The sequence below is a fragment of the Muscardinus avellanarius genome (assembly GCF_963383645.1).
Source record: "Muscardinus avellanarius genome assembly, chromosome: 6".
Lineage (NCBI taxonomy): Eukaryota > Metazoa > Chordata > Mammalia > Rodentia > Gliridae > Muscardinus > Muscardinus avellanarius.
In genome coordinates this window covers 49618848-49635660 of record NC_137791.1, presented here as the reverse complement: position 1 = coordinate 49635660, position 16813 = coordinate 49618848, and the positions used below count along the sequence as shown (strand labels likewise).

Below are 16813 nucleotides of genomic sequence, written 5' to 3'. Positions count from 1 at the left end.
AAAATAGGTCTGGGAGTGTAGCCCGGAGGTAGAAGGGCTTCCAGGAACCCCACTACCACCAAAAATAAAAAAGTATTCGCCATTTGGGTATGAGACTGATTTGAAAAGAAACTGATCAAAGCCAGATATGGTGGCACATGTCTGTAATCGCTGTACATAGGAAGCAGATCTTAGGTGCAAGGACAGCCTCGTCAATCAGTGAGACTCTTAGCAACTAGTGGGATCCTGTTTCATAAAAAAGGCTTGGCATGCCTGCCATGATAGTGCACGCTTATAATCCCAGTATTTGGGAGGCTGAGACAGGAGGATCCTGGTTGGCAGACTGCCTCAGTTACTACCTAGTGAGGCCCTCCACAACTCAGTGAGATGTGAGACCCTGTTCCAAAATAAAGAATAAAAAATAGGGATAAGGAGGTAGCTTGGAGGTAGAAAGCCCCTGAGTTCCATCTCCAGTACCAAATACATAAATAAAAAATAAAAACAAAGGCTTGGCATATAACTTAGAATGCCCCAGGGTTTAATTCTCAGCACCACACACAAAAAACCCCAAACAAAATAATTATTCAGAGTATATAATTTGCCCCAAATTTGAGAGATGCTGCACTGAAGCACTGAACTAGAATTCTTAGATGCTCTCTTCAAATAATCTTAAGAGTCATTATTAGAAATATACAAAAACAACCAGCATCATTCAATGTCAGAAACTTAGTGAGAACCTGTTTCAAAATAAAAACAAAGCTCTCCAATGTCCCTGAATTCAACCCCCAGCACTCCCCCCCTCCACACAACCGTGCTGGGCATGGTGGCACATGCTTGTAATCCCAGTACTTAAAGGTGAAACAAAGATCTCAGGTTTCAGGTCAGCCTCAGCTACAAAGGGAGGCCCTCTGTAACTTAAAGAGACCCTGTTTCAAAATAAAGAGTAAAAATAGGGTTGGGGTATAGCTTCGAGGTAGAATGTACCGAGGTTTAATTCTCAATGAAGAAAAAAAAAAAAATCAGAAATTATCTACACACCTGTTCAAAACCATAGTTTTAGAATGCCATTATCAGATAAAAACAACTGATCAAGGTTGTGTGTGGTTTAGACTGGAAAAGTATGCAAGTATACTTTGCTATTATGTGATGAAGAACGCTCCCCTATACCTTGAAGCTGAATTTCAACTTCTTTCCACAAAATCTTTAATACAATGCTAAAAGTAAAAAATAACAAGGAACTTCTTCTTTCTTCCCTACTTCTCACCAAAATGTTGCAACAGAAATTCTCAGAGAGGTAGATTCAAGGTTGACACTATTAGAAAATCAAAGCAGCTCAAGAATATTCCACAAGTATTTTTTACCTTTAGAAATAGTTAAAGCAGGAGACCACTGTGATCTTAGAATATCGAGACAAATGCTGCCATTACTGTTAATATTTGGATGATAAATTCTTGTTGTAAATGCAACCTAAAATAAATTAAAAAACTTTTAGGCACTATACCCAAATAGAAACAAGTATCTTAAACATAAGCAAAAGACTTTTAAAAGGTTAAAAAATACTGTCACAAACTGAAGAGAAAAACATCAAAGTACCAAAGTTACAGAATTTTTTTTTTTAAACATTCTGACTATGGTCTCTCCACAGCCACCAGGGAAAATACCTTTAATTAAAATGAAAAGTATAACTCTGAGGCAAAAATCCTATGATTGGTAGATAATATGATGAAAAGTTCTGAAGGTGTAACTTTGGTGCAATAATATTAAGTATCAAAGGGCAATTTGAAGAGTTAACATTCATTACAAAAGAAAGGTCTTGGAGATAACCCAAATTTACTTAAAACTTTACTGGGTTATACAGATACATATTGAAGCTTAGCTTTCTACTATACATAAAATATAAACTTGAATATATCACAAAAGTATTTCATATAAAGGAACTGTCAAATGGCACCTTTAAGGTGACTAAATTGTTAACAGTGATAGTCAAACTGCAACACCAACTTAGTATTAAAGTTGTAGCACTATACAGAAATATATAATGGAAGCTGGCCATCTGATGCCTACTACTAACACAATAGGGTCAATAGTCCAAATCTGTGTTGTATGGGAGTAACAAAGGAAAAGAGCTTTCACATGTATATTTGAGCTTATGTATATACATTTGGTGTGATACTGGGGATGGAAACCAGGGGCATTCTACCTCTGAGTTACATCCCCAGCCCTATTTTGTATTATTTATTTTGAAACAGGTCCTCACTAAGTTGCAGAGGGCCTCAGCTACTTAGAATTTGTTTCAAAATAGTGCTGGAGTTGTGTTTGAAGGTAGAATGCCCCTAGGTTCCATTCCTAGAATTACAAAAACAAAAAGACAAATCTTTCTCTATTTACCAAGTTCAAATCTACATTTATGTCTTTTACAGCAAGCAAACACCAGTGATTCAATATATATATTTATCCTTTTTTATTTTTTACATATAGCCTTAAATTCTTAACTACATATTCAACAGCCTCAATCACCCTGAACCTAATTTCTAAGACTGTACTAACATCTCTGAAACAAAGCATAAACCTATACTAAAGACTTTGAGAACAAAATACTTGCCTTAGGTGGTTTGAAGGGGTAGTCTGTAGGAAAATGAATTGTCAAAAAGAATACACCACCTTGATATGGACTGTCATTCTGTGAAGAGAAAAATATGCTTAATCTTAACCTTTAAGCCTCAAGATTTCAATTCTGTGATTAGTTCAACGAAACGGACACAGGTGCATTAAAAAAGGTCGAAGGGGGTGCAGTTGTGCAACACCTATAATCCCAATATTTGGGAGACAAAGATAGATCACAGGTTCAAGGACAGTCTCAGCAAGAAGTACGACTCATTAATCTAGTGAGACTGTTTAAAAAAAAAAAATAGGGCTGGAGTTATAGCTTAGTGGCAGAATGCCTCTGGATTCAATCACAAATACCACACACAAAAAAGTACAAACAGGTTGGGATCATAATCTAAAACATATATATTAAATATGAACAGAAAATAAGCATTATTATAATTATATATTATACTTAAGTATTAGACCCTATAATTAAGTCTTTTTGTGGTAGTGGTAGTACTGGGAATTGAACCCAAGGACATTTTTTTTTAAGTACTTGGGATGGAACCCAGGGGCTTGGGCTTTCTTACTCCTGGGATACATGCCCAGACCTATTTTATATTTTATTGGGAAACAGGGTCTCACCAAGCTGCTGAGAGCCTCACTAAGTAGCTACAGCTGGCTTCAAACCCACGCGATCCTCCTGTCTCAGCCTCCCAAGTACTGGGATTACAAGCGTGCGCCACCATGTCCAGTTTAGCCCAAGGACATTCTATTACTGAGCTATCCCCAGCCAAATTTTATATTGAATGAGGGTCTCACTAAGTTGCTGAGGCTAGCCTCCAACCTGTGATCCTTCCGTATCAGCCTCCCAAGTACTGAGATTATAGGCATATGCACCACCAGGTCTGTTTTATTTTTAGCTTTCCAAATAATGGGATCACAAAGGTGTGCACAACCATGCCCACCTTTAGTTTTATTCTGAAACAGGGTTTTACTATTTGCTACGGGTCCAGCTAAATTACTGAGGCCATTTTGAACCTGTGATCCTGTCTCAGCATCCCAAATACTGGGATTATAAGCATGTACCACCATGCTGGCTAATATCTTAAAAACCACTACTAAATAAACAAACCTCTTAGCATTTTAATTTTCCAAGCATTTCTTTAATATTGAACCAAAATGACCTATACTGCAGTAAATATTCCAAAAAAGTTCAGTTTACATTAATGGAGGAAAAACAATCTAAATTTACTCTAATCAAAACACTAATTTACTTAGATCCAATTTTACAAATCATCAGAGTTGCTTTTTTTGTGTGATAACAGGGATGGAAGGGGCATTCTACCTCCAGAGCTACCCCCCAGCCCTATTTTTTATTCTTTATTTTGAAAAAGAGTCTCACCAAGTTGTGAAGGGCCTCACTAAGTAGCTGAGGCTGTCTCCGAACCGCAATCCTTCTGTCTCAGCCTCCCGAATGCTGGGAATTACAATCATGCGCCACCACGAACAGCTCTATCAGAGTTTAAGTAACAAAAGTGGCTGGGTGTGGTGGTGAACACCTATAACCCCAGTAAGTACTTGGGAGGCTGAGACGAGAGTATCACAGATTTGAGGGGAGCCTCAGCAACTTTTGAGACCCTGTTTCAAAACAAAAAGGCATAACAGAATGCCCCTAATACACACACACACACACACACACGCACGCACGCACGCATACACACACACACGCATGTTTAGTTTACAACTGACTCCTCAAATCCTCATTAAGTGATGAAAACATTTTCTTCAAAAGCTTAACAAGCTGGGATGTGGTGGTACATGCCTGTAATCCTAGCAACTTAGTCTGAGGCAAGAGGGGCCCAAATTTAAGGCTAGCTTTTGCTGGCCTTAACAAATGAGATCCTCTCAGAAAAGTACACTTTTAATTCTCAATTTCTCTTGTTATGAAATTTTGGGGCACTCAAATTCAACAAGAGCCAGGCATGGCTGTGCATGCGTATAATCTCATTACTTGGGATGCTGAGACAGGAGGATCAAATGTTTGCTGCCAGCCGGGCGTGGTGGCGTATGCTTGTAATCCCAGCATTTGGGAGGCTGAGACAGGAGGATCACGATTTGTGGCCAGCCTCAGCTACTTAGTGAGGTCCTTTGCAACTCAATGAGACCCTGTCCCAAAGTAAAGAATAAAAAATAGGGCTGGGGGTATAGCTCAGAGGTAGAATGCCCCTGGGTTCCAACCCCAGTACTGTTAAAAAAGTTTGCTGCCAGCCTCAGAAACTTAGCACGGTCCCCTGCAACTTAGACCCCTTTTCAAAAAAAAAAAAAAAAAAAATCAAATAAGCTGGGTGTGGCGGTGCTTTTATGTCTAATCCCAGTACTTGGTAGGCTGAAACAGGGAGTCACAGGTTCTTGGCCAACTTTAACTATTTAGTGAGGCTCTATAACTGAGTGAGACCCTGTTTCAAAATAAAGAATATAAAACAGGGATGGAGGTGTAGCTTGAAGGTAGAATGCCCCTGGGTTCAACCCTCATTACTGTAAGTAAGTAAATAAATAAGGCTGAGGGCACAGAAACTTGAAGGCAGAATGCCCTTGGAGGTTTCAATCCCCAGTATCCCCCCCAAAAAACTGTTGAATGAGAAAGTTGGGTGTGGAGGTACACACCTGTAATCCCAGGTTCTCAGGAGGCCCAGGCAGGGAGGATCACAAATTTAAGGCCAGTGTGTATGCTTAGCAAGACCCTGTCTCACAATTTAAAAAGGATTGGGTGTGTAGCTTAGTGGTCCAGTGACCCTTGGGTTTGGATACCCAATACCTCCCAAAACAAACACCACAATGAATCCTTCAAAGTATGTCAACAGATCTGGAAAACAATGTGGAATGTTTAAGCTACACAGTATTCTCCTTGGCTATTTTTCTCACAATATTTATTTATGTGGTGCTGGGAATTGATCAGGGGCATTCTACCTCCAAATAACACACCCAGCCCTACTTTAATTTTTAAACAGGATCTCACTAAGTTGCTGATAGTCTAAGTTGCTAAGGCTAGCTTTGAACCTGAGATCCTTCTCTATCTCAGTGTTCCAAGATGTACAACATGACGCCTGGCTGAAACCGGCTTCTCATTAGAATTTTAAGAATTCCCTCAGCAAGTAAACATGTTACCTACATTTCAGATAAACTACTTTTGAGTTTTCATTTTAATTTAATACTGGAAAATAAATAACATTGTTTATATTTTATGAATGACGAAAATGGTATTCAAATGGCAAATCATGATCCAAATACAAGACATCTGAAAACCACTTTTGAGACAACATGATTGAGAAAGTAGTAACAAAGTATAGTAACTTACTATAGGACTTGAACTTAAAAATACAAAATGGCCTAATTGCCTTTATTTCAAGAGTCTACCTGAAGGAATGTCTTAAAATGTATAGTAGCTGGGTTGTTACCAACAATCATTCTTCTCTGGGTATGTACATACATAGTTATATTCCTTTTTACTATGCCTGTTCTGGATGTCAGGTAAATAACTTTTATAGGTGGGAAACATGCTCCATTAATTTCAACCTGTCTGTAAAATAATTAAAACATCAGGCTCAAGCTGGGTGTGGTGGCACACGATTGTAATCCCAGCATTTGGAAGACTAAGACTGAAGGATTGCAGTTCCTGTACAGCCTCAGCTATTTAGTGAGGCCCTCTGTAACTTTGTGAGACACTGTGTCAAAATAAAGAATAAAAAATAAGCTGGGTGTGGTGGGGGTGCACACTTGTAATCCCAGCGCTTGTGAGGTGCAGACAGGAGGATTGGGCTGGTTCGAAGCCAGCCTTGCTGGTTTAAGAGACCCTGTTTCCAAATAAAAGTATAAAATGGGTCTGGGAGTGTAGCCCGTAGATAGAAGGGTTTCCAGGAACCCCAGTACCACTCACCCCCCCCAAAAAAAAAGAGCAGAGAGTGTAGCTCAGAAGTCAAATGCCTCTGGGTTCCATCCCTAGACCCACAAAACAAAACAAACCCAAACCAAACCAAACAAACAAAAAACACACACATCAGGTTCTATGAAATCCTTCTATATGCTAGATGTATGAAACAGGCCGAGATCAAATTCTTTAGTCTTGATGAGCTTACACTGTTACAGACTCAAAGTGAATGCAATGAAATGTTACAGGTATTATGCAAAATGGGTGTTAAGGAATAAAATCAATTTATTGATGGAGAATCAGGCTAAAATCTACAACCAATAAATGTAAAAACGACTACTTGAGTCCTACAAAATTTTAATAAAAATTTAAGAGCACAGACAGCACTTGAGAACTATAGAAAGGGGAAGGAGGAGACAACCTTGTTGGTACACAGCTATAATCCCAGTGCCTAGGAGGCTGAGACAGGACTGCAGGTTGGAGGACAGCCTCAACTAGTAGTAAGACTCATGAACTGGTGAGACCTTGTTTCAAAATAAAAATAAAGGATAAGAGTGTAGCTCAGAGATAGAATGGATTTGGGATTAATCCCCAATACAAGGAAAAAAATTCCTAACAGACCATCCAGAATGTGATCTGGGCTTATTGGATGAAGATATCCTTGCTAAATAGTTTTGCTACATTAACTGGAAATAGATATTTCATACAGCATGTAGAAAACAGATGAACAATCTCCAATATTAAAAAATTTTAGCGGGCGTGGTGGCGCACTCTTGTAATCCCTGCGCTTGGGAGGCAGAGACAGGAGGATCACGCTGGTTCTAAGAGACCCTGTTTCCAAAAATAAAAAAGTAAAAACAGGTCTGGGAGTGTAGCCTGGAGGTAGAAGGGCTTCCAGGAACCCCTGTACCACAAAACAAACGAACAAACAAGAAACAAAAAAACCCCCCTAATTTCAGAAGTTCAGTTTAAGCTTCAATCTGTTGTATACAATCAAGTTATCACCGACTGTGTCAGAGATATCCCACTGCTGCTGCAATTCAAACAAAGTCAAATATCATTTGTTTAAAAAAAAAAGCAAAGAGCCAGGCATGGTGACACACGCTTGCAATCCCAGCATATGGGAGGCTGAGACTGTAATATCACGGTTCGCGGACAGCCTCAGCTATTTAGTGAGGCCCTTTGCAACTCAGTGAGAGCCTGTTTCAAATTAAAGAATAAAAAAAAAAGGCAGGGGATGTAGCTCAGAGGTTGAATGCCCCTGGGTTCCATCTCCATACCCGCCAAAAAAAAAAAAAAAGCAAAAAAATCTTAATATTTTCATGTTGTAATGTTTCCACTACAAAGAGGAAAAACTAGCAGAACCACAAGATTCAGATAATGGTGACACGAAGATACATCCAAAATTTATGTTCAATCTTTTTTATGATCCTTCTACCCTCTTTTTAAGACCCCATAAGTCCCAGCTGCTCCCTCATAGTCTCTACTGTGGCAACCATAAAATGTTGGTATTTTAGAGATCCACTGCTGCTTTAGAACTCCTATCCCCAACTATTTCCCAAACTCTTCAATTTTTCCTTAGTTCACTCCTGTGTATAGTAAAATGTCTATTCAAACTATTTGGAGACCTCATTACATGATACAAAACTCAAACTCCCAGTCTCCCCAATTCTATTTTTCCTATCAATAGTAAACTATGATAGATAGGCACAGAATAGGAACTTACTGTTGATTCTTCCTCTCACCTCTGACTCGAGTCAAAATAGTTACACCAAGTCCTAAGAGAACTTTAAAATTCATTACCTTCTCTCCTTTATGTCCAATATCACCATTTTAGTTCAAGATCTTTAGTCTTTTGCTTAACATTCTGGCAATGGTTTACTACTGATATTCCTGCCTTTTACTCTCTTTGTCTTCTAATTCAATCCTTCATCTTACATGTAATGTGATCTTGGAATCTGTCATGGTTTTTTGGGGAAGAAACTCAAATTCCCAATTACAAAGGGTGCTTTTTGTGGGGGAGTCTGGGGATGGAACCCAGGGGCATTCAGCCTCTGAGCTATACCCCCTGCCCTATTTTCTTTTTATTCATTTTGAAACAAGTTGCAGAGGGCCTCTCTAAGTAGCTGAGGTTGTCTGTGAATCACAATCCCCTAGTCTCAGCCTCCTGAATCCTGGGATTACAAGCGTGCGCCACCATGCCCGGCTACAAAGGGTGCTTTATGATCTGGATTCCCAACAATTTGGTTTCATCATCTATCAATTCTAGTAACATGCTCTATTACACATACTGTATTAGGAGGATATCTCAATTTTCACATTTCTTTTTTCCCCTACTTCTTTTCTCAATTTAAAAGTCGTCTAGCTGGGCAGAGTGGCTCATGCCCAAAATCTCAATACTTGGGAAACTGAGACAGGAGATTTCAGGTTATAGGCCTGCCGTTTCAAAATAAAAAAATATAACAAGGCTGAAGTAGAATATCCCTTTAAGGTTTAATCCCCAGTTCATCGCCCAACACATACACAGAAGGTCTTTCTTATAATACAGCCCTTCCTTTAGTCCAATTTCCTGGCTATCCTTTTAATACCTGTTTATGTACTAGTCACCATTATCCACCATATTTATAATCCTTTCACTTTTCTCCTCTAGACTACAAAAAAAGTTCCCTGAAGAGTAAGGTAAGGAAGAAAAAAGTTCTCATCTATCATTAGCCTTTGTGGGAAATGACATAATATACTCAAAATAAGTCAGAACAATAACCTTTATAGACCAGTAAAATATACTATAGTTTCATTTCAGATGGCTTTTGTAGTTGATTAGGCTCAAGCTGCTACTAACAGATATAGTTCTATCTTCTACAGCTATGTCATGGATTAGATAGAAGTGTGGTTTTCCAAATAATTAACATATCTTTCTGTAACTTCACTTAAAATTAAAGAAAAATTAAATATGCAATGTAAGGAAATTAACCTCATTGCATCAACTCTTGTTGGGAACTGACTTAAAATTATTTTTTTTGCTGTACTGGTGATAAAACCCAGAGGCATTCTACTTCTGAGCTACAGCCCTAGTCTTTTTTTCTTTATTTTGAAACAGATAGTCTAAGTTGCAGAGGGGCTCACTAAGTAGCTGAGGTTGGTCTTAAACTGTGATCTTCCTGTCTCAGTCTCCCAAGCACTGGGATTATAAGAGAGCACCACCAAGCCTGGGTTCCCAAATTTTAAAAACCACACTAACTAGCAATACTAATCAGTTCTTTCAAGGCTTTAGTTCACATCAGTATTTGTACTTCCAATGTATCTTGCCTTCAGAAATAACAGTATTTAATATCAGCTTATTAAAATAATCCAAGCATATTGTTATTAAATCCAAGCATTTTGTGCCATCTAATTAAAATAATTTGGAGTATCTCCTGAAAACAAATGAAATTCAATAGCTAATCCTTACTGAAATTTAAACTAGATGATCCATTCCATAAAATGCCAGGAATCTTTAGTTCTGTGGTACTACTACCACCTTAACTGACCTATGAAGTACTCCAAAGCAAAAGTGATTTTGTTACTATCCAGTTCTACCAGCAAATCTGCAATTTATGAACTCTTACATTACTACTGGCCCCTACTGTTTTGGTTCATAATTGCATGTCATACAGGGCAATCATATTCGCAAAATAAGCTGGTTATCTTATAGTGTAATACTTTGTCACATAGATGCATTCAGAAATCAAAAGAACAATATGAAGCCAGGTGTGTTGATGCACACCTGAAATCCCAGTACTTAGGAAGCCAAGACAGGATGATTTCGAGTTTGAAGATAGGCCTAGCAATATAGCAAAAGACCCTGTTTCCATATAAAAAAATAAGATCAGTGTGGGGGTGTAGCTCATAGGTAGAACATCTGTGCATTCAATCTCCAACCATCCCTCAACACACACACACCAAAAAATGAAAACATGAGCTATTCACTGTGCAATGTGTAGTGTGCACATAATTAACTACTTTAAGCTTGCATCAAATTTTATGTGCTCACTTATACAAAAGACAGTAAAATCTACATTTTGTGTACATTTTTACAACCTTTAATTCCTTTCTGAAATTATCCTAACACTGAGGATTAACCTTTTTAACTGAAAACAAATATACTTTAGGAAATACTGTTACCAAAGCAAAATTCTACAGTTGTGGTACAAATTCATCCATTTTACTTTGGTTGTTAATTAGGAAATACTTAAGCAGTTCATCAATTATTTCTGGTTTTAAAAGCAATTCTGGTCATAAATCAGGATAATCCCAATCTCTGGAAAATCACTAACACACACACACACACACACACACTCATTCACATTCTTCAATTATGCTTTGCTTTTATTACTTAAGAATATCGTTTGGAAAGGGAATTATATTGTTCAAAACAATGAAGTCTCAAATGCTAAGAAAAAAATTTTTTAACACTGAAGTCTTAATAAACCTGAGTATCAATCCAAGTGCTTTTTTAGTATTGACAATTTGTATGAGACTATCCTAAAGTACCCTCTGAATCAAAGATGAGCTTTGCCTTCCAAATACTGAAATAACTGGCATGTGCCACTATGCTCAGCTTAGTAAGTCAAATGAGAACATTCTTGAGGTTAAAAAGGCAATTGCTTATTAATATCTGGAAAGAAAATATAAAGTGAACCCAATAGGATCTATAGTAGATACATATCCCAACTAAATAGGGGGAGATAAACCTGGGTGTGGTGGAGCATGCCTGTAATCCTTTCCCAGTTCTTGAGAGGCTGAGACAGAAGGACCCTAGGTTCAAAACAGACTTAGCATCATAGTAAAAATCTCAGCAACTTACTTAGACCCTGTTTCAAAACCAAAAACAGTGGTGGTGCACACTTGTAATACCAATACTTGGGAGGCTGAGACAGAAAGATCACAGGTTCACAGCCAGCCTCAGCTTAGTGAGGCCTTCTGCAACTTTGTGGGACCCTGTTTCAAAATAAAGAATAAAAAATAGGGCTGAGGGTGTAGCTTGGAGAATGCCCCTGGGTTCAATCACCAGCACTGCAAAAATAAAAGTAAAAAGTAAAATAACGCAAAAATAAAGTCAAGCATGGTGGCATATGCTTGTAATTCCTGTACTTGGGAGGCTGAGACATGAGGATCACAGGTTTGAGCAACGTAGCGAGGCTCTCAGCAACATGGTGAGATACCATTTCCAAATAAAAGATAAAAAAAATAGGCCTGGGGGTACAACCCAGAGGTAGAAGGCCCCTGGGTTCCATCGCTAATATCCCCTAAACTCACACACAAAAAATAAAATAAAATAGCAGGCTGGGGGTGTATCTCAGAGGCAGAAAATGCCTCTGGGTTCAAATCCCAGAGGGAAATAAACCAAAAAAAAGAAAAAGAAAGAAAGAAAGAAAGAAAGAAAGAAAGAAAGAAAGAAAGAAAGAAAGGAAGGAAGGAAGGAAGGAAGGAAAGGAAAAGAAACGAACTAATGGGTGTCCCAGTGGTTAATCCATCCCATGTCGTTGTTGCTTGTGGTATGAGAGGGCCTAAATGGTTTTTACTTGAAGACCACCAACTTTTTTTTGGTGGTACTGGGGATAGAACCCAAGGGCCTTCTATCTCCGGGCTACACTCCTAGACCTATTTTACATTTTATTTGGAAACAGGGTCTCTTAAACCAGTTGAGGCTGGCTTCGAACCTGTGCAATCCTCCTGTCTCAGTCTCCCAAGCGCAGGGATTACAAGTGTGCACCGCCACGCCGGGCTCAAGACCACCAACTTTTAAAAGCACTGTGCAGGTCAAGCTGGGTAAATCAATTATTAACTCTAATCATTACTGAATTAGACAAGAAAAAAAAAAAGAAAAATAATCAGAGGTTACAAAATACATTAATTCTGGGTTTTTGGTTTTAAAGACAAGTCATTATTTTAATTTAGTAGCTGCCCCCATCATGTCTTGATTTGTCCCCTACCTTTAGTTGTGAATTTCACAATTATTCTAACTCAATGATTGCAATCATGACTTACCACAAATTTCTTTTAATTAGCACTTTACTAATATAGTACTCATCATCACAATTTTGCTTACATATATATCTATTAATTTCATTTTAATAGATTTATTTGTAACCTTACTTTTGGACATGCAGAAAAGTACTTACATTTCTTGAGGCAGAAAAATGATTTAAGCTATTAAAATCAGAACTGCTCAATAAATACTTATAGATTAAACCTATCCAACCAGGGCTAACTCTTCCAAAGAAGGAAAGAAGCAGAAAGTTTTCAGTGAAATATAAAGTAACTTAGAATTGAGTATCAAAATACAATTAAGCTTCCAATTTTTGGTAGCTAAAGGAATAGGGTAATATCTTTGAAAGTGTCACATGCCTGTAATCCCAGTAACTTGGGAGGCTGAGATAGGAGAATTGCAGGTTTGAGACAGCGTCAGCTAGTAGAGAAACCCTATTTAATTAAAAAAAAAAAAAAAAAAAGCGCCCTGGGGATGTAGCTAAGAAGTAGAATGCTCCTGGGTTTAATCTCTACTATCAAAATGACAAACAAATCTTTGAGTAACTCACAGTAGCATTAAGGCTAGTGAATTTTTTTCTAAAAAGAAACTCAATGCAGTGCTTTACACTGCTATAAAACTGAATTGTGGTAAGTAAGAGACTTGGTAGACAGGAGATGGATACATAATGTAATAAATGACTAACTCATCATATTGTTTCTTTTAAAAGCAGTACAACCATGGCATATCCAAAACAGAGTAACTACATAATAAACCTACAAACTAAGTATTTGCAATCAGACCAATGCTCAGTTTATAATGAAAAATGAAAGTTAGTAAAGTCTTAATACTTACAGGTCCCATAATTGTGGCTTGCCAATGAAACACTAGAAAAAGAAAAAACCCCAAAAACTCTTAGTATCATCTCAAAATATACAAGTGTTCTTGAAGTCAGTTATCTAAAACAACTTAGAAGTTACTTACTATCATCCCCAACTGGACCTGCAGAACATTGTGCTGGAGGGTCACGGGCCAAATCACTAAGTTCCTATTCAAAGACATAAAATGACTGGTTATATAATCTTAGTTTAAGAAAACAATGGTGTTAACTGCTTCCATTTTAAACCTCTATTTTTATTGTCTTTGCAGTATTGGGAACTGAACCCACAATGCTGCACATTAGGCAAATACTCTACCACTGACCTTCGTTTCCAAGTTCTTTGTGTGTGTGTGTGTGTGTGGAGGGGGATACTGGGGATTGAACCTGGCGTTCTACCTCTGAGCTACACACTCAGCCCAATTTTATTTTTTATTCTGTAATTAATTTGCTGAGGCTGGTCTCAAACCAGTGCTCCTATCTCAGCCTAACAAATACTGGGATTTACAAGTGTGTACCACCACACTCAGCTTTTTAAAAGTTGTTATTAAAAATGCTTATTTAAAAAGATATAATTTCACACTTGTATTCCCAGCATTCAAGAGGCAGAGACCAGTGGATAGTGGTTCACAGACAGCCAGCAGCTACTTAGTGAGGCACTTTGCAATTCAGTGAGACCCTGCTCAAAAACAAAAGGACTTAGCCCCACGTGGTGCAGCAAGCTTATAATCCACCCCCCCACCCCCGCTTGGGAGGTGGAGACAGGAAGATGGCGCAGATTCGAAGCCAGCCTCTGGCTTAAGAGACCCTATTTCCAAATAAAAATATAAAAAAATAGGTGTCTGGGAGTGTAGCCTGGAGGTAGAATGATTTCCAGGAACCCCAGAGGTACAATGCCCCTGGATTCCATGCCAGTTATGCAAAAAAAAAAAAAAAAAAAAAAAGAGTACTATTTTCTTAAAAAAAAAATACTTGGCATCATGTAACCCTTACCTTGCCCAGCTTTTTTTTTTTTTCTTTTCTTTTTGGTGGTACTAGGGATGGAACTCAGAGGTTTTCTACCTCCGGGCCATACTCCCAGAACCATTTTATATTTTATTTGGAAACAGGGTCTAAGTTGCTGAGAGCCTCACTAAGTAGTTGAGGCTGGCTTCGAACCCGTGCGATCCTCCTGTCTCAGCCTCCCAAGCGCGGGGATTACAAGCGTGCGCCACCACGCCCGGCTAAACATAGTTTTTGAAATAGGATTCTGTCTCCAAAGTTGCTCAGGCAGGCCTCAAAATTCAAAATTGAAATCATCCTGCCTTAACCTCACAAGTAGATGAGAAATAAGAGCCACCACACCTGGCTGCTATTCCATTCCTTGTTAAGACAATGCAACTGCAATTCTCAATACATTCTATCATGAGAAAGAAAATATAATCTTAAGTCTAGTTCCTGAACATCTTAGGGATATTTTTAAATGGATACATACTGAGAACCATCATCTTGTTTAGAATTCATAAATGAAAAGTATACATACATCATTATAAAAATTACTGCATACACAAAAGATATGGTTTACAAATCAGATGCAACAGAGTCATGTCATTTGCTAAACTTGATCTCAGAAGCCCTCTTACCTGTCTCTGCTCTTCCAAACCACTTTCTATCTAAAAACTCACTGACAAGCCAGGCGTGGTGGCACACGCTTGTAATCCCAGCACTTGAGAGGCTGAGACAGGAGGATCGCACGGGTTCAAAGCCAGCCTCAAGCTGGGCGTGGTGGCTCATGCCTGTAATCCCCGCGCTTGGGAGGCTGAGACAGGAGGATCGCACAGGTTCGAAGCCAGCCTCAGCTACTCAGTGAGGCTTTCAGCAACTTAGTGAGACCCTGTTTCCAAATAAAAAATATAAAAAAGGTCTGGGAGCATAGCCCTGAGGTAGAAAGCCTCTGGGTTCCACCCCCAGTACCACCAAAAAAAAAAAAAAAAAAAAAAAAGCCAGCCTCAGCTACTTAGTGAGGCTTTCAACAACTTAGTGAGACCCTGTTTCCAAATAAATTATAAAAAAGGTCTGGGAGTATAGCCCGAAGGTAGAAAGCCTCTGGGTTCCACCCCTAGTACAACCAAATAAATAAATAAAAACTCACCGATCCCAATTTCCATGTTAAAAAAAAATCTCTCATAAGAGCCAGGTGGATCCACAATTCAAGGCTAGCTTGGCAACTTAGGCAAACCTTTCTCAAGGAAAAAAACAAACAAACAAACAAAAACAAACAAACAAAAAAAACCAACAACAACAAAGAAATGCAGCTCAATGATAAGAGTACTTGCCTTGCGTGTGCAAGGCAAGGCCCTAGGTTCAATACCTAGGTCAGAAGGGGGAGAAATTCTCCAAAACAATCCCTTCTAAAAAAAACTTCTAAGGTTAAGTACTCTTCTGTATTTAATCTCTTCATTACCTCAACCTTTTAACTCAAAATTCACTTTTAATTATTCTTAAAATTCTCTCTGGAAGAACCAACTTTTTTTTTCCAGGTAAAAAAATTTATGCTTGCCGAGCATGATGGCACAGGCCTGTAATCCCAGGATTTGTGAGGCTGAGATAGGATCAGGGCTCGCAGACAGCCTCAGCTACTTACTGAGGTCCTTTGCAATTCAGTGAGACCTGTTTCAAAATAAAGAATAAAAAATAGGGCTGGGGGTGTAGCTTGGAGGTTGAATGCCCCTGGGTTCCATCTCCAGTACCACAAAAATGTTTGTGCTTAGTAAAACATGCAATTTCCACAATTTCATATGAACTAATTATCTTCAACAAAAGTCAGTATGTGCCAGGCATGGTGGCACATGTTTGTAATCCCAGCATTTGAGAGGCCAAGACAAGAGGATCTAGGTTCCCAGACAGCCTCAGCCACTTAGTGAGGCCCTTGGTAACACAGTGAGACCCCATTTCAAAATAAAGAATAAAAAATAGGGCTGGGAGTATAGCTTGGAGCTAGAATGCCCCTGGACTCCACCCCAGTACTACAAAACAAAAACACACACAAAACATCCCCATTCTTTGTTTCTTAAATTCTTATTTTTATCTTTATCTTTGCAATTTCCAGCGGAATGTTTCCTTTTTCTACGTGCTGCTCTGGACTCCTTAAAGACCTCTTGAGTCCACGGCCAGACAACATGGATGGATAGACTCCATTCCAGTACCGCAAAAAAAAAAAAAAAAAAAAAGAGTCTGTATGTAAATAACCCTTCTAAGACTTATAGTTAATAGGTTACACTAGTATGAAGTCATTTCCTAAATTTTTTTGTGTGTATGTTGTGGTACTGGGAATGGAACCAGGGACTTTATCTCTGGGCTACACTCCTAGACCTATTTTATATTTTGTTTGGAAACAGGGTCTCACTAAGATGCCGACAGCCTAAGTAGCTAAGGCTGGCTCTGAACCTGTGCA

General features: G+C 38.6%; 1 protein-coding gene across 2 annotated transcripts in view; it reads right to left on the bottom strand.

Annotated features, from left to right (window-relative positions):
- Positions 1-16813, bottom strand: part of UBE2D3 (ubiquitin conjugating enzyme E2 D3) — a gene marked incomplete at both ends in the record, with an annotated part of 41610 nt that overhangs the window by 5295 nt on the left and 19502 nt on the right. For both annotated transcript variants that reach the window (XM_080697537.1, XM_080697538.1), the window contains 4 exons: positions 1341-1446; positions 2582-2659; positions 13359-13390; positions 13488-13551. In XM_080697537.1, coding sequence (XP_080553663.1) covers positions 1341-1446; positions 2582-2659; positions 13359-13390; positions 13488-13551 — 280 coding nt within the window. The remainder of the gene's footprint in view (positions 1-1340; positions 1447-2581; positions 2660-13358; positions 13391-13487; positions 13552-16813) is intronic.